General features: G+C 45.7%; 1 protein-coding gene across 5 annotated transcripts in view; it reads left to right on the forward strand.

Annotated features, from left to right (window-relative positions):
- Positions 1-18080, forward strand: part of ATP2B4 (ATPase plasma membrane Ca2+ transporting 4) — a 286539-nt gene that overhangs the window by 176172 nt on the left and 92287 nt on the right. For 3 of the 5 annotated variants that reach the window (XM_073560761.1, XM_073560764.1, XM_073560759.1), the window contains exons 4-7: positions 7222-7479; positions 7586-7711; positions 7790-7918; positions 9049-9084. In XM_073560761.1, coding sequence (XP_073416862.1) covers positions 7222-7479; positions 7586-7711; positions 7790-7918; positions 9049-9084 — 549 coding nt within the window. The remainder of the gene's footprint in view (positions 1-7221; positions 7480-7585; positions 7712-7789; positions 7919-9048; positions 9085-18080) is intronic. The other 2 variants (XM_073560762.1, XM_073560760.1) reach the window with 1 other exon arrangement.

Below are 18080 nucleotides of genomic sequence, written 5' to 3' on the forward strand. Positions count from 1 at the left end.
TTAAATGAAGTAGTCGCACTTGTAAACTGAAAATGACAAGCACTGTCCTCCTGCACCCGCATTGTTCCAGTAATGCCAGGACTCACTTGACATTGCTATGCCACATTGAGCCTTGTTGCCCATTAGCGGCCACCATTGGGCTCCTGTGCTCTTACTATTTACATTTGTCTGTCATTTGCTGTGCAAACGCTGGCAAATCCAACACCAACATCATTGGAATGGCATTGGTGCTGGAAGTGAGAATGTATTTTTTCTCCACTCGCCCTCCACAGGACAGCACTACAGGAAGCAGACTCCCTTGCTCTGCTAGGGACATGAAACACAAAAAAAGTCGATAGCTCACCCTACTTCCTATCGCCAGTGTTTTTCGTATCCCTGTGGTGTATGATAAGATCATCCTGCGATGCTCTCTGGCTGACAACGAAGACTGCTTTTAATACCTTTTTCCCAGGACGTCCCTCATGACAGGACGACAGGAGGTAGTCCTTCCGTCCTTCCTAACCACCAGGGACAAGAAGCACACAAGAGGTTAAAAGCTTCCCGCTCCTCCACGTCACTCTTGAGTATTTTGTCTGTCCCAAGCAGGACTGATGCTGGAGAGGAATGTGCTTCAGCACGACGATTTACCGAGGGAGCTCAGGGGGATCAGAGGGGATTCATCACTTCCCTCTGTGAAGAGACTCCAGGCTGATGCCTCATGGCGTAGGGGTTCCCTCAGTCAAGTCAGTAGAGCGGGAAGTTGCTTCTGGCTTTGCCGCTTCCTTCTGTGGAGGGCTGTCAGCATCACGCTCCACCCCCTGAGTGCACATCCAGTGACGCGCATAGCATGCGTCCCAAGGTGAAAGGCATTTCCAGTCTCCAGGGGAACACAGGAAATTGATAACGTAGCATGCGTTATAGCGTGGAACGCAAGGGATTATGGGCGGTGAACATGCCTTACACCTTGGATAAGGTAAGTCCTTATAAAAGGGTTGCTGCAATGAAAATTGGTGTGCGCAGTCTAACCATGGATACTAATCCTGTGCATTCAAAGACATCATCTGACCAATCCCTGGGCATTGTAAATGTATTACCTTAGTAGCCCCAGTAACCCTCCTTAATAGGGGTTTGAAGTTTTAGTTAAATTGTAGGTCTCATGTCTCTTAAATTCGGGGGGAAAAATGGAGCCAAATGTGGTTTATCCACGCTGCTGGTAGGCAATGAGGATCCAAATGGAAGAATAATAAAGGATTTTTTCATTTCAGGTTTTGTAGTCAACGTGTTTCAAAGTCTTTCCAGACTTCTTCCTTAGACACAAACTGTACAAACTGTATATACAGACAGTGGAAGGTGAACATATTTATACATATAGTTTAGCAAAAAAAAAAAATGGCTGCCAAAGGGACTCACGGCATGTCAAAGTTCAATTTTTTGTATTTAGAGCACCGGAAGACAGAGAATATATAAAAAGAAAAAGGGATTTTCTTGTCTATAAATTAAAAATGTTTATCCATTGCGTTTATTTAACTTTTAAAATTGTATAAAAAAATCTATAAATTAAAAAAATATATATATTCATATATGTATATAATTTTTTTTTAGTTTATAGATTTTTTTATACCATTTTTAAAAGTTAAATAACAATAAATGTAGTGAATAAACATTTTTAGGATCCGTTTCTTCCTCCAGGAAAAAAACAGGAGCTGTTCAGCATGTAACATGTGATCTATGATCAGAGAGTAAGTGCAGAGTACCGTCTCCAGTCTTGCACCCCCTCAGACTATTCAGAGCGCATCTCGTCACAGAAGGATTAGATGGGAGATGGAGGAATCACCGAAGCAGGAAGAGTGTTCTTATTACTTTGATCAGGACCTCTAAGGTGAGGAAGTTACACCCCTGATCCCATTAGAGGAAAGAAAAAAATTTTCACATCTAAGAACACTGACGATTTGTTACTTGTGGTGCAGAGTACTATGAGGATTGAAAAAAAAACCACAGCTGGTTTATTCGATACAGGACGAGAGGTTTGTAGGCCTGAGAAACGAGTGTACCCAGGCAACAAACATATAAAGGCCATGATTATGGAATAATGGGAAGATATGGAAACAAAACATCATTTTGAGAGATTTCAAGGCTCCCCTCCCCTTTGATCCAGAGGAAGTCAAAGTTTGGGAAGAGATCCCAAAAATTGACATTCTTATTGCCAGAGAGGCGAAGAAGACCTCAATGCCTGTTGAAGATTCGATGTGTCTCCAAGATTCTATGGATAGAAAGTCGGAGGGTTTGCTAAGAAGGAGTTGGGAGGCATCAGCCACCATAATTAGGGCCAGCATAGCTGCCACCGTGGTAGCTAGGTCCATGTATCTTTGGTCCATACTGTCTCTAAACTTTATAGATTAGACTTAATGTCTAATAAAGATTGTCCTCACAAGCCAAGCCCAAATCTTTGCCAACAGATGATTGCTGATTGAATCATTGACAACAACTGCTGTGGGTGGAGCTCAATATATGACAGCAGCATTATCAGCGCATCGGCAGGGGTGATCCTGGGGTGCCAATGGGTTGCCATGACAGCCAGGGGTCTGCTGAAGACCCCTGTGCCTATCATAATGGTTCTCCTGTGAAAACCAGCCTGTAGATGGTGCTCTTAGGAAACCGTGATTTTTTTTTTTTTTATATACTGTATATACAGCAATAATATGTTGCTGTATGTAGTACAAGTGATCAGACAATCGCAGGTTCAAGTTCATTAAAGGCACTAACATGTTGTACAAAAAAAAAAAAAAAAAGGTAAAAATTATACGTTCAATTCGCCCCTCTTTTTTTTTTTTTTTGCTCATTAAAAATTAAGAAATAAAAATACACATATTTGGTATCATTAACCAGAACCACAAAAGGGAAACAAGTAATGTATAGAATAGAATAAAAATAAAATTTTATTAAAATATTCCAACATAAATTATTTAACGTATAAAACGTATAAAAATGGATGCCTCTTGTCGGACTAAAAAACACAGCAACAGGCTGTCAACCTTTTCTAGGTTAAACATGCGATAGTATTGAACACAGTTGTATTAGTCGTCTGCCTCAAGGCTTAACAAAGTGCAGGGATGAAAGCTGAATACATATACACAAAGTATATCTCACAACTAGAGCAGCACTACAATTAATTATGAAGGGCAAAATCCCTTTCCTGGTGTTTAATCACAAATGCAAATGATTGTAAAAAAAAAAATGAATTAAGGAGGCTACAGTTTGTGCTGAAACAAATATGTAACTGGTTTACCTTTATATCTGTGGAAAAAAATGCAGATGATTAAAAAGTGCCTCAGTGCATATCAGTATATATGTAAAAACCTAAGGGATAAATTGGCACTTGTGCAGAAAGTGCAGAAATGTTATACAGCTCAATAATTCCCTAAAATTATAGTCCGTTCTAGATTACAGCCCAAACCACATAGATAAAGTGCATATTGTATCAATATACACTCACTGGCCACTTTATTAGGTACACCTGTCCAACTGTGTGTTAAGACTTAATTTCTAATCAGCCAATCACATGGCGGCAACTCAGTGCATTTAGGCATGTAGACATGGTCAAGACAATCTCCTGCAGTTCAAACCGAGCATCAGTATGGGGAAGAAAGGTGATTTGAGTGCCTTTGAACGTGGCATGATTGTTGGTGCCAGAAGGGCTGGTCTGAGAATTTCAGAAACTGCTGATCTACTGGGATTTTCACGCACAACCATCTCTAGGGTTTACAGAGAATGGTCCGAAAAAGAAAAAAAATCCAGTGAGCGGCAGTTCTGTGGCCGGAAATGCCATGTTGATGCCAGAGGTCAGAGGAGAATGGGCAGACTGGTTCGAGCTGATAGAAAGGCAACAGTGACTCAAATTGCCACCCGTTACAACCAAGGTAGGCAGAAGAGCATCTCTGAACGCACAGTGCGTCGAACTTTGAGGCAGATGGGCTACAGCAGCAGAAGACCACACTGGGTACCACTCCTCTCAGCTAAGAACAGGAAACTGAGGCTACAATTTGCACAAGCTCATCGAAATTGGACAGTAGAAGATTGGAAAAACGTTGCCTGGTCTGATGAGTCTCGATTTCTGCTGCGACATTCGGATGGTAGGGTCAGAATTTGGCGTAAACAACATGAAAGCATGGATCCATCCTGCCTTGTATCAACGGTTCAGGCTGGTGGTGGTGGTGTCATGGTGTGTGGAATTTTTTCTGGGCACTCTTTGGGCCCCTTGGTACCAATTGAGCATCGTTGCAACGCCACAGCCTACCTGAGTATTGTTGCTGACCATGTCCATCCCTTTATGACCACAATGTACCCAACATCTGATGGCTACTTTCAGCAGGATAATGCGCCATGTCATAAAGCTCGAATCATCTCAGATTGGTTTCTTGAACATGACAATGAGTTTACTGTACTCAAATGGCCTCCTCAGTCACCAGATCTCAATCCAATAGAGCATCTTTGGGATGTGGTGGAACGGGAGATTCGCATCAGGGATGTGCAGCCGACAAATCTGCGCCAACTGTGTGATGCCATCATGTCAATATGGTCCAAAATCTCTGAGGAATGCTTCCAGCACCTTGTTGAATCTCTGCCACGAAGAATTGAGGCAGTTCTGAAGGCAAAAGGGGGTCCAACCCCTTACTAGCATGGTGTACCTAATAAAGTGGCCAGTGAGTGTATGTCTGGGTTGTGAGTCAAGGCTGCTGTGTCCCACCCCAACGCGCGTTTTGATGAATTCTTCCGGTTAAAAAACTAAGTTCAATTCGCCCCTCTTGTTTTCGCTCATTAAAAATTAAGAAATAAAAATACACATATTTGGTATCACTGCATTCATAAAAAAAAGTCTGATGTATAAAAACGTAAAATAAATCTGATCTGGAATGTGGAATAAAAATTCCATCGTAAGATAAAATGGATGATGTCATTCAAAATTACTACTCGTCCTTCAAAAAATAAGCCCTCTATCTAGCTGTGTCGATAGAAAAATATAAAAATTGACTCTTTAAGTAAAGGGAGTTAAAAATGAAAGCGCAAAAATGAAAAGAAAAAAAAAATTGCCCAGTCTTTAAGGGGTTAAAAAGGAGTTGCCGGTTAGTGGACAACACCTTTTGCACACCAGCTCATAAGCATCTTATAATTGGTTTTCTAGTCTAGAATTAAAGGGGATCTGTCACTACTTGTCACCTACGTAAACTATTAATATGGGCATACAGGTTATAGACTGCTAAAAAAGAAAAGTAAATAAAGACTCCTCATTTTATTTAAAATAAGCTCTGGAGGCAGAGCTATCTTCCAGGCACCATCCTCCCCATAGCCTGGAAGAGGTCATTTACATGAAATAATAAAAGATGATTTACCAGCAGCAAGGCATCTGATATAAAACACACAGGTATCGCTCTCCTCAGCAGTCTATAAACCTTACGTTCATATTAATAGTTTAGATAGGTCAAATGTGGCGACCGACTCCCTTTAAGAACATATTGAGAGTGACCAAATGTCTGTCTGCTGTTCATCAGACAGTGAGGAGAGAGCCCCAATGGGTAGGGTAAGTGAGGTGTCGCCTTTTGTGTCACTGGGATACTGCCAAGTGAGGATTCTTTCTATATTGTTTCTCAAATAGAGTAATGGATAAATGGGGAGAGGCGGTCTAAGGTTTTTTTTTTGTTTTTTTCATGGTAAATAAAATAAGAAATAAAAATGCCATGTTGGAACAGTAGCAAGAGGTGATCTTGCTGTAGAGTTACAATCGGATAGTAGTCTTAGAACTCCAGAGGGAGACTTGTACAAATGGCTATGAATACATAATTATTACACGTGGTTATGTTTTGCTGCGATTATTAATCTGCAAAGGATACACTCTACCTAAAACAAACAAAAAGAAGGAAATGGAGTATGTGACAATGGATCTCACACTTGTTAACGGGAGTTTGTCATCAGAAATCACCTATTGTTTAAAGGTTTTTAATGATAAATGTGTGTTTATGTTCCAAATATTTAGCAATTTTATTTTTCCATATCACAATCCGTATTTAAAAATGTTAATTCTTTTAATTTTCACATTGGCCACTGGGACTTGTTGAAATTGTTAATGTTGGCTGCCTGTATCTGCAAACCAGTCAGATTGCCAAGGTGGCCAGTATCCACAACCAAAAGGGTCTACTAAGGGGAGACGTGCATTCAAATTGGATCATGGAACAATGTGACCTGCCATACTGCAAAAATTGTCCAGGAATGCTCTGAAAAACATGACAAAAAGTTTAAAATGTTGTCTTGCCATCCAAATTCTCTAGTTTTCAGTCTGAGCATACAGCGTGTGGGATGTTCTGGATAAACTAGTCCCTTCCGTGGAGACCCAACTTTCAGTACTGCTTAGTAACCCCTTGGTGCTACAAGACAACATTGGAGGTGTGCTGAGGTTCACACATTAATAGGCCAGAGCTTTTGCCACATGGGAAGATATCAAATATTAGACAGTTGTAGTGCTTTGGTTATGATTTTTAGCAAAAAAAATGGTGATATGAGAGGGTTACAGCAAGTGGCTTCCTTTTCTAAGTGACAGACAGTTAAAATGAAAATGCAATTCCAAATTTGGTTATCATGAAAGTGAATGTCACTAGGTTTTCGCTGTGTAATCTGAGCACATCATAATGTAAGGACAGAGACCCTGATTCCAGTGATGTTTTCCTTACTGTATTGCTTGCTGCAGTTTTGATATAATCATTGTTTTATCTTCTACATACCTAGCAGTTCTCTGAATGCTGAGCTCTGTATAACCCTGCCCACACCACTGCTTGGCAGCTTTCTGTGTACACTGTGTATAGGCTGAAAGCTGCCAATCAGTGATGGGGGTGGGGTTATACAGCGCGGAGGACTACATGGCACAAGATCACCAGTCCTCTAGTCATAATCTCCTGCTGATTTAAAACACTGATTTTATTGAAACATCAACACAAACCAGTAAGTGACACATCACTGGAATAGGAGCTCTGTCTCTACATCATGATGCTTTCAAAACCTATCAAAAACCTTCTGACATACTCCTTTTAAGGTGAAGTTGTAAAAAAAATTCTATACTTCAAAAATGTTGTAAAATCTTGTTCTGTGCTTACTTTAGCAACTGTGCAGGAAACATTGTATAAGCTCTGATTTCCAAGTATATGTCATCTTTTGCATTCATCAATGTCTCACAAAACACCACTATTTTGTTCCCAGCATGTGCGGAAGCAGCTGGAGGAGTGGAGGATGAAGGAGAAGCACAAGCTGGTTGGATTGAGGGAGCGGCCATCTTGTTCTCAGTTATAATTGTAGTTTTAGTAACTGCATTCAATGATTGGAGCAAAGAGAAGCAGTTCCGTGGCCTTCAGAGTCGAATCGAGCAGGAGCAAAAGTTCACTGTTATCCGAAAAGGGCAAGTCATCCAGATTCCTGTGGCAGAACTGGTGGCCGGGGATATTGCACAAATAAAATATGGTAAAAACAAATGACCGAGATTAAGGAATATATACTGTGTGTGTATATATATAAGGATCTGTCCGAGTGTATCATGTTAACAGTGCGGTGTTATTTATACCACCAGGGGATCTCCTACCTGCAGATGGTATCTTGATCCAGGGTAATGACCTGAAAATTGATGAAAGCTCGCTAACAGGAGAAAGTGATCAGGTGAAAAAATCCCTTGAGAAGGATCCCATGCTGCTGTCTGGTAAGGAGTAGCACCGAGTAGGAGGATGGTAGGCATGCACAGTATGCAGGCCTTATACCGCGGTTTGTCTCCCTGTAGGCACTCACGTGATGGAAGGGTCCGGACGCATGGTTGTTACAGCTGTAGGCATCAACTCTCAGACAGGCATCATTTTTACTCTTTTGGGAGCAAATGAAGGTGGAGAGGAAGAGAAAAAGTCAAAGAAAGGTAATGATTTGCCGGGAAGTTGGATAAGATGGTGGGTACATATTGTGAGGCTATCAAACATTCTGTAGTTTTCTCAGCGCAGAAGTGATGGACGTAACCGTGGCCTAAGAATAGACCTCTGTTGTGCATGGAGGGCTCAGCACTACTTGTTACTTTGTCACTTGGGGGGTCTGTGATTCCCATACTAGCTGGCCTGGCTGCCCTAGTCATCAGATTGTTCAGACGCTTGTAAAAAGATGGTCCACAGACGCTTACCTGTCTCTTCCTAAAATGTTCTTCCTTTTCGTTTCTCAGTTCTTTTCACTTTGTTGTAAAGTATTCTCTATTGTCCAGGAACATTCTTGCACGTTCTTGTTTTTGTTTTTTTGCATTGTTGTGCGTTTTTGTAGGCCCTTCTTTCATAAAGAGATCTGGATGTTTGATTTTGATACTCGACTCTTGAGCCTGTATAAATTGACTGCAATCTTTTGGGACTTTAAAACTTGAGTGATTTTGGATCAGTTGTTCAACTTTGGAACATATCTTTCTGCTTTTGAATATAAGTATACCATACCTTAAACATTCAGTTGTTTGATCTTTGGGCGTCATGCTTCCTTCTTCATGTTTCCTTCTCTTAACCTCATGTCTTTTACTCCATCTCCCAGCCCATCATTGTTATCTTGCCCTTATCGCTGAATGTCTTTCACCAGCATCTTGCCATACAATAACATATCTTTTTCTCTTTTTTTCCTGTCTTTTCGTCCCATCCTCTGCCTTTTCTTTCTCTAACATGTAACAATTAATCTTGCTTCAGTCTTGTCTGTTCCGTATGGTCCTAGCACTTTCTCTCCACATGTCTCCATGCTGTTCCTGTTAGATATTATAAAGGTACTACTTTTCTGCAGGCTTTTCCACTGATTCTGTACTCTTTTACCACTATCCTTAAGCTTTTTTTTACACTTTAGTCTGAGTCTGACCATCTTTCTGCTGCTCTCACATTTAGTTCCCAAGAGTGGGTTAGTCATTCCATTTCTTCCATCGCTTTGGGGGGTATGATCCTCCTCTTTCATACAGTCAAAGTGACCAGAATCCCTCCTCCTTTTTTTCTATTTCTTTTCTTTTTTTCTTTTTTTTTTTCTATATCTAAACAGGTAAAAAACAAGGACCTCCAGAAAATCGCAACAAAGGTAACCAATTCATCTCTTCACAATCTCCTTTCCTATCACAGGGGCAGCTCACGCAATCTCTCACTTCTGTCCACCTCATGTGAGCCACGTCACCAGTACTTTCCTGCTAAGCTTACAGCTGAGTTTCATTTTGCGGCATTTTTCAGTGTCTCTTCCTTTTTGTGCAATGTCCTTCTGGACATTTACTTCTACTATATGATGCATCTCTAGCCTTATGGATATCAAGTAGAGTTTTATATAAATGGCCATTTATTATTGTGAAACACTACCAAAACACAGGCTCATTGAGGTCTCACTGTTACTTTTGTGACCGAGACTAACAATAGTCCATGAGCTAAATTATTCATTAATTACCCTTTACTTTGCAGTTTGCATTTGTCACCTCGAATGTTATATTTGCTGATTAAAGATGGAAACATAGAGCGAAATTATAACACCCCCATTTCATAACTGCGACATGTATTTGATGCATCTGCAAATGTAAAACCTGAGTTTTTGCTGAAAGCTGGCGCAAACAAACGTCAGCGATCTGAACTCTGTCCTGATATTTTTTTTTTTTTTTTGCAAACTCACTAAGTTAAAGTTTTTTATGAAACCAGGGCTACTTTTTCTATACAAATCCTACAAATATTTATGCTAGCTAAACTGTAGTTGCAATGACTTTACTGCTAGCATAATGAGATGATATGGAAATGCCATAATATGGTGGGCTTTTTCAACCCATCTTGACAAATGCTAGCTACTTGCAGGGGCCAAGCTTTCATGTCTTCTGCACCGCACTCCCCTTCACATTTGCAGAGCTGGACAAGCAGCACCTTTCTTGTTTTGTTGTTTGTAGCATGTGATTTGTACTAGAAGTTTCCGGTAGACGTTTGTCTTGTCCTTTTAGTGTTTATGCACATCCCGTGTCCTGTTTGCCTTTTCACATCCAGAGTTTTCTAAGTTTCATTCCTTCTGGGGTGTCACATCCAAGTTCTTTGCCTCCTTTTAACCTAATCTAATGGACATTTGCGCTGTCTCTTTATCTCTCGCTCTCTTTTACCTTCTAATTTTAAGGTATTTTGCCTCCTAATGCTGTTTGCACCTTTGCCTTCTAAAGCAGTTATTGTGATTTAGACTATGCTCAGACTTTGTAACTTCACCACTTTTTTTTAATATGTATAAATGACCAGGTCTTTTTTTTAGTATTTATTGATTGGGACTTGCTTAAAACACCCACGTGTTTACTCTGGCACAGAAACATCTGTGTCTTCTAGGGCAGTGTGTCACGCTCACGCCTTGGCTGAATGGCGCGACCCGGGGGGTTGTGGCTCCACTGTGTCACAAACCAGACTACCCTGGAAGGGGAGTGACTACGACAGCTACCTCGGTCTTCACTGGAGCCTCTGATGGTGAGGTCAGGCTTGTGCGGCAGATAGCTGTCGGGTGCCACTCCAGGGTGGTGTCTGGCTGTGGTTGCTGGTCCCACTCGGGGACAAGTCACTTTGACAGAGGCTAGACAGGCAGGCAGGTAAACACGACAGGCACGGCTGAGACACAGGGCAGGCGGGCACGGCTTGGAGACACAGGACAGGCGGGCACGGCTTGGAGACACAGGACAGATTGGCGTGGTATGAGAAGGAGCAGGTAGGGACCTGTTCGCACAGCAGGTGTAGGCAGGAGGGAGTGGTGTATGCTGGAACAGGATCTGGACCTGTTCACACAGGAGGTGCAGGTATGGATATAGGCAGAGCCGCAGGAGTGCGGAGCAGGCAGAGCCGCAGGAGTGCGGAGCAGGCAGAGCCGCAGGAGTGCGGAGCAGGCAGAGCGGCTAGGGAGCCGTGCAGATGCACAGATAAAGCTGCGAGGGTGCAGATGCACAGATAAAGCTGCGAGGGTACAGATGCACAGATAAAGCTGCGAGGGTACAGATGCACAGATAAAGCTGCGAGGGTGCAGATGCACAGACAGGGAGGGCACAAGGAAAGACACGGCAGAGAAGGAACCACAAACAAGGAGACTGACAGACAGAGGTAAGACTGAGTTCAGACAGAGACACCGGGACAAAGACACAGGGACCAGGATATTCTGCCTCCTTGCAAGCGGACAGAGAACAGACAAGGCACTGGGAGCAAGACTCAAGGGCCAGGATATTCAGCCTCCTGGCAGGCAGACAAGGTACAAAGCAAGACTAGGAGTAAACCTCCAGAGAAGGAGATACACAAAACAGGGCCTGGCTTCCTCAGCAGCAAGATACTAACTGAGATTGGACATTGCACAGGCAATGTTTCAGTGGGAGTGGTGAAACTAAATAGTCAAGGGCTCCAGGTGATTGGTCAGGGACAGATTACACAGGTGCACCCTGACTGCATAAGAACCAGAGTGTTCAGGGGCCGCCCCCCTATACACACAGTCAGGAAACATGGAGAGCAAGCAGGAAAACACGAGGCATAGCACATGGAGCACAGGGCTGGCAACAGACAGTATTCACAGCATGGCTTGAAGAAGAAAGTAAGTTGGTGTGCGGGGGATGGGAGGCCATGCAGTGATGCCAGCAGGGTTGTTACAGTACCCCCCCCCTTTACGGCCCCCTCTTCCTCAAGCCTGCCAAAATGACCAGAAGAAGGAGTATGGGACCGCACACAGTCCAGGTTGACACGACATCCTTCAGGTAGGGTGGAGTATGTGTGCCATCAGAAATCCCAAATTGCCCGGTTTCTTGGTGCCCAAGGGAGTCAGTTTCCAACACAGAGGGTACAAAGACTTCTTCCTCCAAATTGGCAAAAGGCGGGAACCAGGCAGCTTCAGACTTTGCCCCTACCTCCGCCGGCCAGCTAGAAACAGCAGACACCTTCACCGAGTCCGACATGCCAGAAAAATTGGACCTCCTCCTCCCGGTTGGTGAGAAACGGAGATACGTGGGTCACTGTTCCAACCTCTTCACCCACCTGCCAAATGGAAGCTGGAGGCATACATACAGGGAGCCACTTCAGCCTGTTACCCTGAAAAAACTGGACCTCCTCTACCAGGTTAGAGGGTGAGAAAATCTCTGTCTCAGTATCTTCACTCACTGGCCACATGGGGGTTGAAGGCATATATTTAGGACCCATCTTCAGCCCGTAATCCAGGGGAGGACAATCAAGAGACAGGGATGCTCCTGGGAGCAGATCACTGGTATAGTCGCTGGAGACGTGTGAGGAGACTGACACCGCTTCCCCTTCTTCGGAGACGTCATCACCCCTTGACTCGACGACTAGCAGACCAGATGAAGAAGGTGACATTGCTGACCGACTCTGACGCAAGGGAACCAGACACCTATTGTCACTTGATTGTTTCAAGCGCGGTGCCCTACTAGGTTTCCAGACATAGACGGGTACTAGAATCTCTGGATCAGAATGACCCATGGGCATACCAGTCAGCAGATGGAAGATGAACTTCTTCATGTATAAAGCTCCGACCCTGGAGCTGTAGTTGTCCTTGCAGGACTAGACTGTTCTCCAATAGGGCTCAGCCACCTCGAGACAGTGCCCACGCTGGCTTCGGGAGCTGTATGACAGAGACCACACACTGACTCAGTCTGACTGGCGACTTAAACACACCAAAGCTCCCTGAAGGCAGAGAAACAGTCAAAGAGTTTAATGGAGAGGGAGTACTCCTCGCCAGGGGCAGCCTCTTCTACTGGCACAGGGTTCTGGAGTACAGGCTTCACAGGGCAGAGGCCAGTTTCCGGTTGCAACTTGGCCCGCTTCTTCTTTTTAGACTTCTTGGATCTTGCACGGGAGGCTGCACCAGCAGACTGTGGAACAGGTGATGGCTGGACGGTCATAGGTAGTTGAGACGTTTCACCCACAGGTTCCTCTTGTCTGGTCTGTCTCTGGAAGCTTGGAGGGGAAGACTTTTCAGGAGCAGCTGGACGAGGCACATCAAAGACTTTACGGAAGGCCACAGGAAGGCCCCTATGTTCATGACAATAGGATCCCTTGCTTCCCAGAAGGGACAGATCCATGTTAAAGCATCACCAGCTAGGTAGGACATGATGTATCCCACCTTGACCCGGTCAGAGGGGAAACAAACTGCATTCTGCAGGATGTAGTGCAGGCACTTCTTCAGGATCCCTTGGCACTCTTTAGGGTCCCCATAGAATCTAGGCGGGTCTGCTGGGTCGTGCTCTTCATAGGCCAGGAGCTGCTCATAGATGGCCTTGGAGACTGAGTGGTTCAGAAGTCTCAACAATTGGAACCACACAAGGCGGAACAAACTCTTCCGGTGGCTCACACTGGCAGGGAGAGAGTTCATCATGCTCTGCGAGCGGAAGGACATGGTACTCAGCGGGGACCATGGCCTGTACAAACTGTCACGCTCGCGCCTTGGCTGAATGGCGCAAACCGGGGGGTTGTGGCCCCACTGTGCCACAAACCAGACTACCCTGGAAGGGGCGTGACTACGACAGCTACCTCGGTCTTCACTGGAGCCTCTGATGGTGAGGTCAGGCTTGTGCGGCAGATAGCTGTCGGGTGCCACTCCAGGGTGGTGTCTGGCTGTGGCTGCTGGTCCCACTCAGGGACAAGTCACTTTGACAGAGGCTAGACAGGCAGGCAGGTAAACACGACAGGCACGGCTGAGACACAGGGCAGGCGGGCACGGCTTGGAGACGCAGGACAGGCGGGCACGGCTTGGAGACACAGGACAGGCGTGCACGGCTTGGAGACACAGGACAGGCGGGTACGGCTTGGAGACACAGGACAGATTGGCGTGGTATGAGAAGGAGCAGGTAGGGACCTGTTCGCACAGCAGGTGTATGCAGGAGGGAGTGGTGTATGCTGGAACAGGATCTGGACCTGTTCACACAGGAGGTGCAGGTATGGATATAGGCAGAGCCGCAGGAGTGCGGAGCAGGCAGAGCCGCAGGAGTGCGGAGCAGGCAGAGCCGCAGGAGTGCGGAGCAGGCAGAGCCGCAGGAGTGCGGAGCAGGCAGAGCCGCAGGAGTGCGGAGCAGGCAGAGCGGCTAGAGTGCAGATGCACAGATAAAGCTGCGAGGGTGCAGATGCACAGATAAAGCTGCGAGGGTGCAGATGCACAGATAAAGCTGCGAGGGTGCAGATGCACAGATAAAGCTGCGAGGGTGCAGATGCACAGACAGGGAGGACACAAGGAAAGACACGGCAGAGAAGGAACCACAAACAAGGAGACTGACAGACAGAGGTAAGACTGAGTTCAGACAGAGACACCGGGACAAAGACACAGGGACCAGGATATTCTGCCTCCTGGCAAGCGGACAGAGAACAGACAAGGCACTGTGAACAAGACTCAAGTGCCAGGATATTCAGCCTCCTGGCAGGCAGACAAGGTACAAAGCAAGACTAGGAGTAAACCTCCAGAGAAGGCGATACACAGAACAGGGCCTGGCTTCCTCAGCAGCAAGATACTAACTGAGATTAGACATTGCACAGGCAATGTTTCAGTGGGAGTGGTGAAACTAAATGGTCAATGGCTCCAGGTGATTGGTCAGGGACAGATTACACAGGTGCACCCTGACTGCATAAGAACCAGAGAGTTCAGGCGCCGCCCCCCTATACACACAGTCAGGAAACATGGAGAGCAAGCATGAAAACACGAGGCATAGCACATGGAGCACAGGGCTGGCAACAGACAGTATTCACAGCATGACTTGAAGCAGAAAGTAAGTTGGTGTGCGGGGGATGGGAGGCCATGCAGTGATGCCAGCAGGGTTGTTACACAGTGTTCATAACTGCATAAAACAGCACACAGTTTAATTTTAATACAATACTGTGGTTGTGAATGCCTATGTCAGCAGTGTTAGGGACACTAATAATTAAGGAAAAAAAACTACTAATATCCATAACTATTGACTTTCTCACAGTTAAACATTGTGCATTGCATTGTAGTGAACTACTATACCACTGCAAACTAATGATGAGTCTACCAAACATCTCTGCAAAATTAAAAACGGGGCCATATATTTGTAAATCAGAAGTTAGAATGATTATCATAGTTTGTTAGAGGAATCCTCTAGGCCAGGGGTCTCAAACACGCGGCCGGCAGGCCGCATTCAGCCACCGAGGCATGCATCTGCGGCCCGCAGTGCCCCACATGTCTCAGGCTAGAGAGGAGTGCGCTGCTCCGTTGTGACTAGACTCCAACAACCTCTTCACAACAAAAACATCCCATCTCGTGACTCCTCCCTCTCATGTGACTGATCACATGACCGTCATCACTGCAGGTCCTGTGGGAGCAGTTTGCAGCTTTCTTCCAGCGCGTGTGTGAGAGAACTCGGGTACATTTTGTACAACGCTGTGTGCTGGTGCCGGCTGTGGACTGCTCCATGTTATACAGTGGGGGCGGCGAGGGTTAATAACTGCGCGCTTGTGTTACCCGTGCTGCACTGTGTCACCTGTGCTGCTTCTGCAGAGCTGTGCTGCCGCTCACTGTCGGGATTAGAGACTGGATGTAAAGTTCTGGCTGTGGACGGAGCAGGAGCAAATCAGCCTCTCAACACAGCAGGCTCACTGCAGGGGTTGTCACACTGCTCTGTAGGCGACGACTGTCTGATCAGTGGGGTCTGTCGGCATTGTGTATGTGTGTGCTGTGGTCATAAAAGGTACAGAGCCTCCATACCTGTGCTGTAACTGCCCGTACATACAGGTACAGAGCCCCCATACCTGTACTGTAACTTCCCGTACATACAGGTACAGAGCACACATACCTATGCTGTAACTTCCCCTACATACAGGTACAGAGCCCCCATACCTGTGCTGTAACTGCCCCTACATACAGGTACAGAGCCCCCATACCTGTGCTGTAACTGCCCCTATATACAGGTACAGAGCCCCCATACCTGTGCTGTAACTGCCCCTACATACAGGTACAGAGCCCCCATACCTGTGCTGTAACTGCCCCTACATACAGGTACAGAGCACACATACCTATACTGTAACTGCCCCTACATACAGGTGCACAGCCCCCATACCTGTGCTGTAACTGCCCCGTACAGACAGGTACAGAGCCCCCATACCTGTACTGTAAGTGCCCCTACATACAGGTACAGAGCACACATACCTATGCTGTAACTGCCCCTACATACAGGTGCACTGCCCCCATACCTGTGCTGTAACTGCCCCGTACAGACAGGTACAGAGCCCCCATACGCGTGCTGTAACTGCCCCTACATACAGGTACAGAGCACACATACCTGTGCTGTAACTGCCCCTACATACAGGTGCACTGCCCCCATACCTGTGCTGTAACTGCCCCTACATACATGTGCACTGCCCCATACATGCACTGTAACTGCCCTTACATACAGGTGCACTGCCCCCATACCTGTGCTGTAATTGTCCCGTACAGAGCCCCCATACCTGTGCTGTAACTGCCCCTACATATAGGTGCAGAGCCCCCATACCTGTGCTGTAACTGCCCCTACATACAGGTACAGAGCCCCCATACCTGTGCTGTAACTGCCCCTACATACAGGTGCACTGAACCCATACCTGTGCTGTAACTGCCCCTACATACAGGTGCACTGCCCCCATACCTGCACTGTAACTGACCTACATACAGGTGCACTGCCCCCATACCTGTGCTGTAACTGCCCCTTCATACAGGTGCACAGCCCCCATACTTGCACTGTAACTGCCCCTTCATACAGGTGCACTTCCCCCACATCTGTGCTGTAACTGCCCCTACATACAGGTGCACTGCCCCCATACCTGTGCTGTAACTGCCCCTACATACAGGTGCACAGCCCCCATACCTGTGCTGTAACTGCCCCTACATACAGGTGCACTGCACCCATAACTGTGCTGTAACTGCCCCTACATACAGGTGCACAGTCACCATACCTGCACTGTAACTGCCCCTTCATACAGGTGCACTGTCCCCATACCTGTGCTGTAACTGCCCCTACATACAGGTGCACTGCCCCCATACCTGCACTGTAACTGCCCCTACATACAGGTGCGCAGCCCTCATACCTCTGCTGTAACTGCCCCTACATAAGTTTAAAACTAGCAGTATCATAGTACAGTAATATAGAATTTTTATAGTAGTTCAAATAAACAATTGTTTAACAATAATTTTGTACTGTATTAAGTTTGAAAGGAATGCGGCCCGCCAGCTTAAATTTTTTTTCATGTGCGGCCCATTTACTCTGCCGAGTTTGAGACCCCTGCTCTAGGCCCACCCTTATTAAGTCTGATTTGCTATTATATTTTTCTGTCTAGCAGGCTAGTAAATTGTACTTTAAGGCAACCTGTCATATCCCAAAATGATGTCAATTTGCGGGTTAATAATGTTGCAAAGCTGTTCTGCTACCTTAGTAAAAGCAAGGCATCCAGGAGAATGTGAACCTTATTCCTCCCGGGAGGCCTCCTTCACATGTCCAGTGTGCCTGGTACATGTGGTGACAGTTTTCACACATACCGGAGACACTTGCACACACAAACCTATTCAAGTGAATGGGTCTGAGCATTTGTCGGTGTGTTTCCACGGACGGTGTGTCTGTGAGCAGAGCATGCTGACATGTCCATTTTTTTTATCAGCAGCACAGGCCGCAAAACATTCCACACGCACACTTGTGGCACACGAAAACATCCTTTTGTCATGTGTGTGACACGTACTGACGCCTGGGAAAAAGCAGTACAGTTTGCGCTGTTCCCGGGTGCCAGTTGCTGAAGACAGCTCTGATCATTGTCACTTGGTCTCCCTGAGATCAAGTGCGACCAGGCGACAATGATTGGAGTTGTATTCAGCACCCACTGTGTACATTGTGTATTAAATGAATCATTTTAAAAAGAAAATGGCATGGCCTTCCCCATAATTTTCCTAACCAGTAGTGGGAAAGTCCACGGCTGGGGGCTAATGTTAATAATCTGGGAAAAGGGAAAATATCCCAAAAGGTTCCCAGGCTATTAATAACAGCTCACAGCTGTTTGCTTAGTTTTTACTGGTTAGTTTACGGGTGAAACTAACTGGCGCATCCAGAAGATGTCAAATCTGGC

This window comes from Dendrobates tinctorius, unplaced genomic scaffold (assembly GCF_039654945.1).
Source record: "Dendrobates tinctorius isolate UK_male_01 unplaced genomic scaffold, ASM3965494v1 ptg000304l, whole genome shotgun sequence".
In the NCBI taxonomy this organism is placed as follows: Eukaryota; Metazoa; Chordata; class Amphibia; order Anura; family Dendrobatidae; genus Dendrobates; species Dendrobates tinctorius.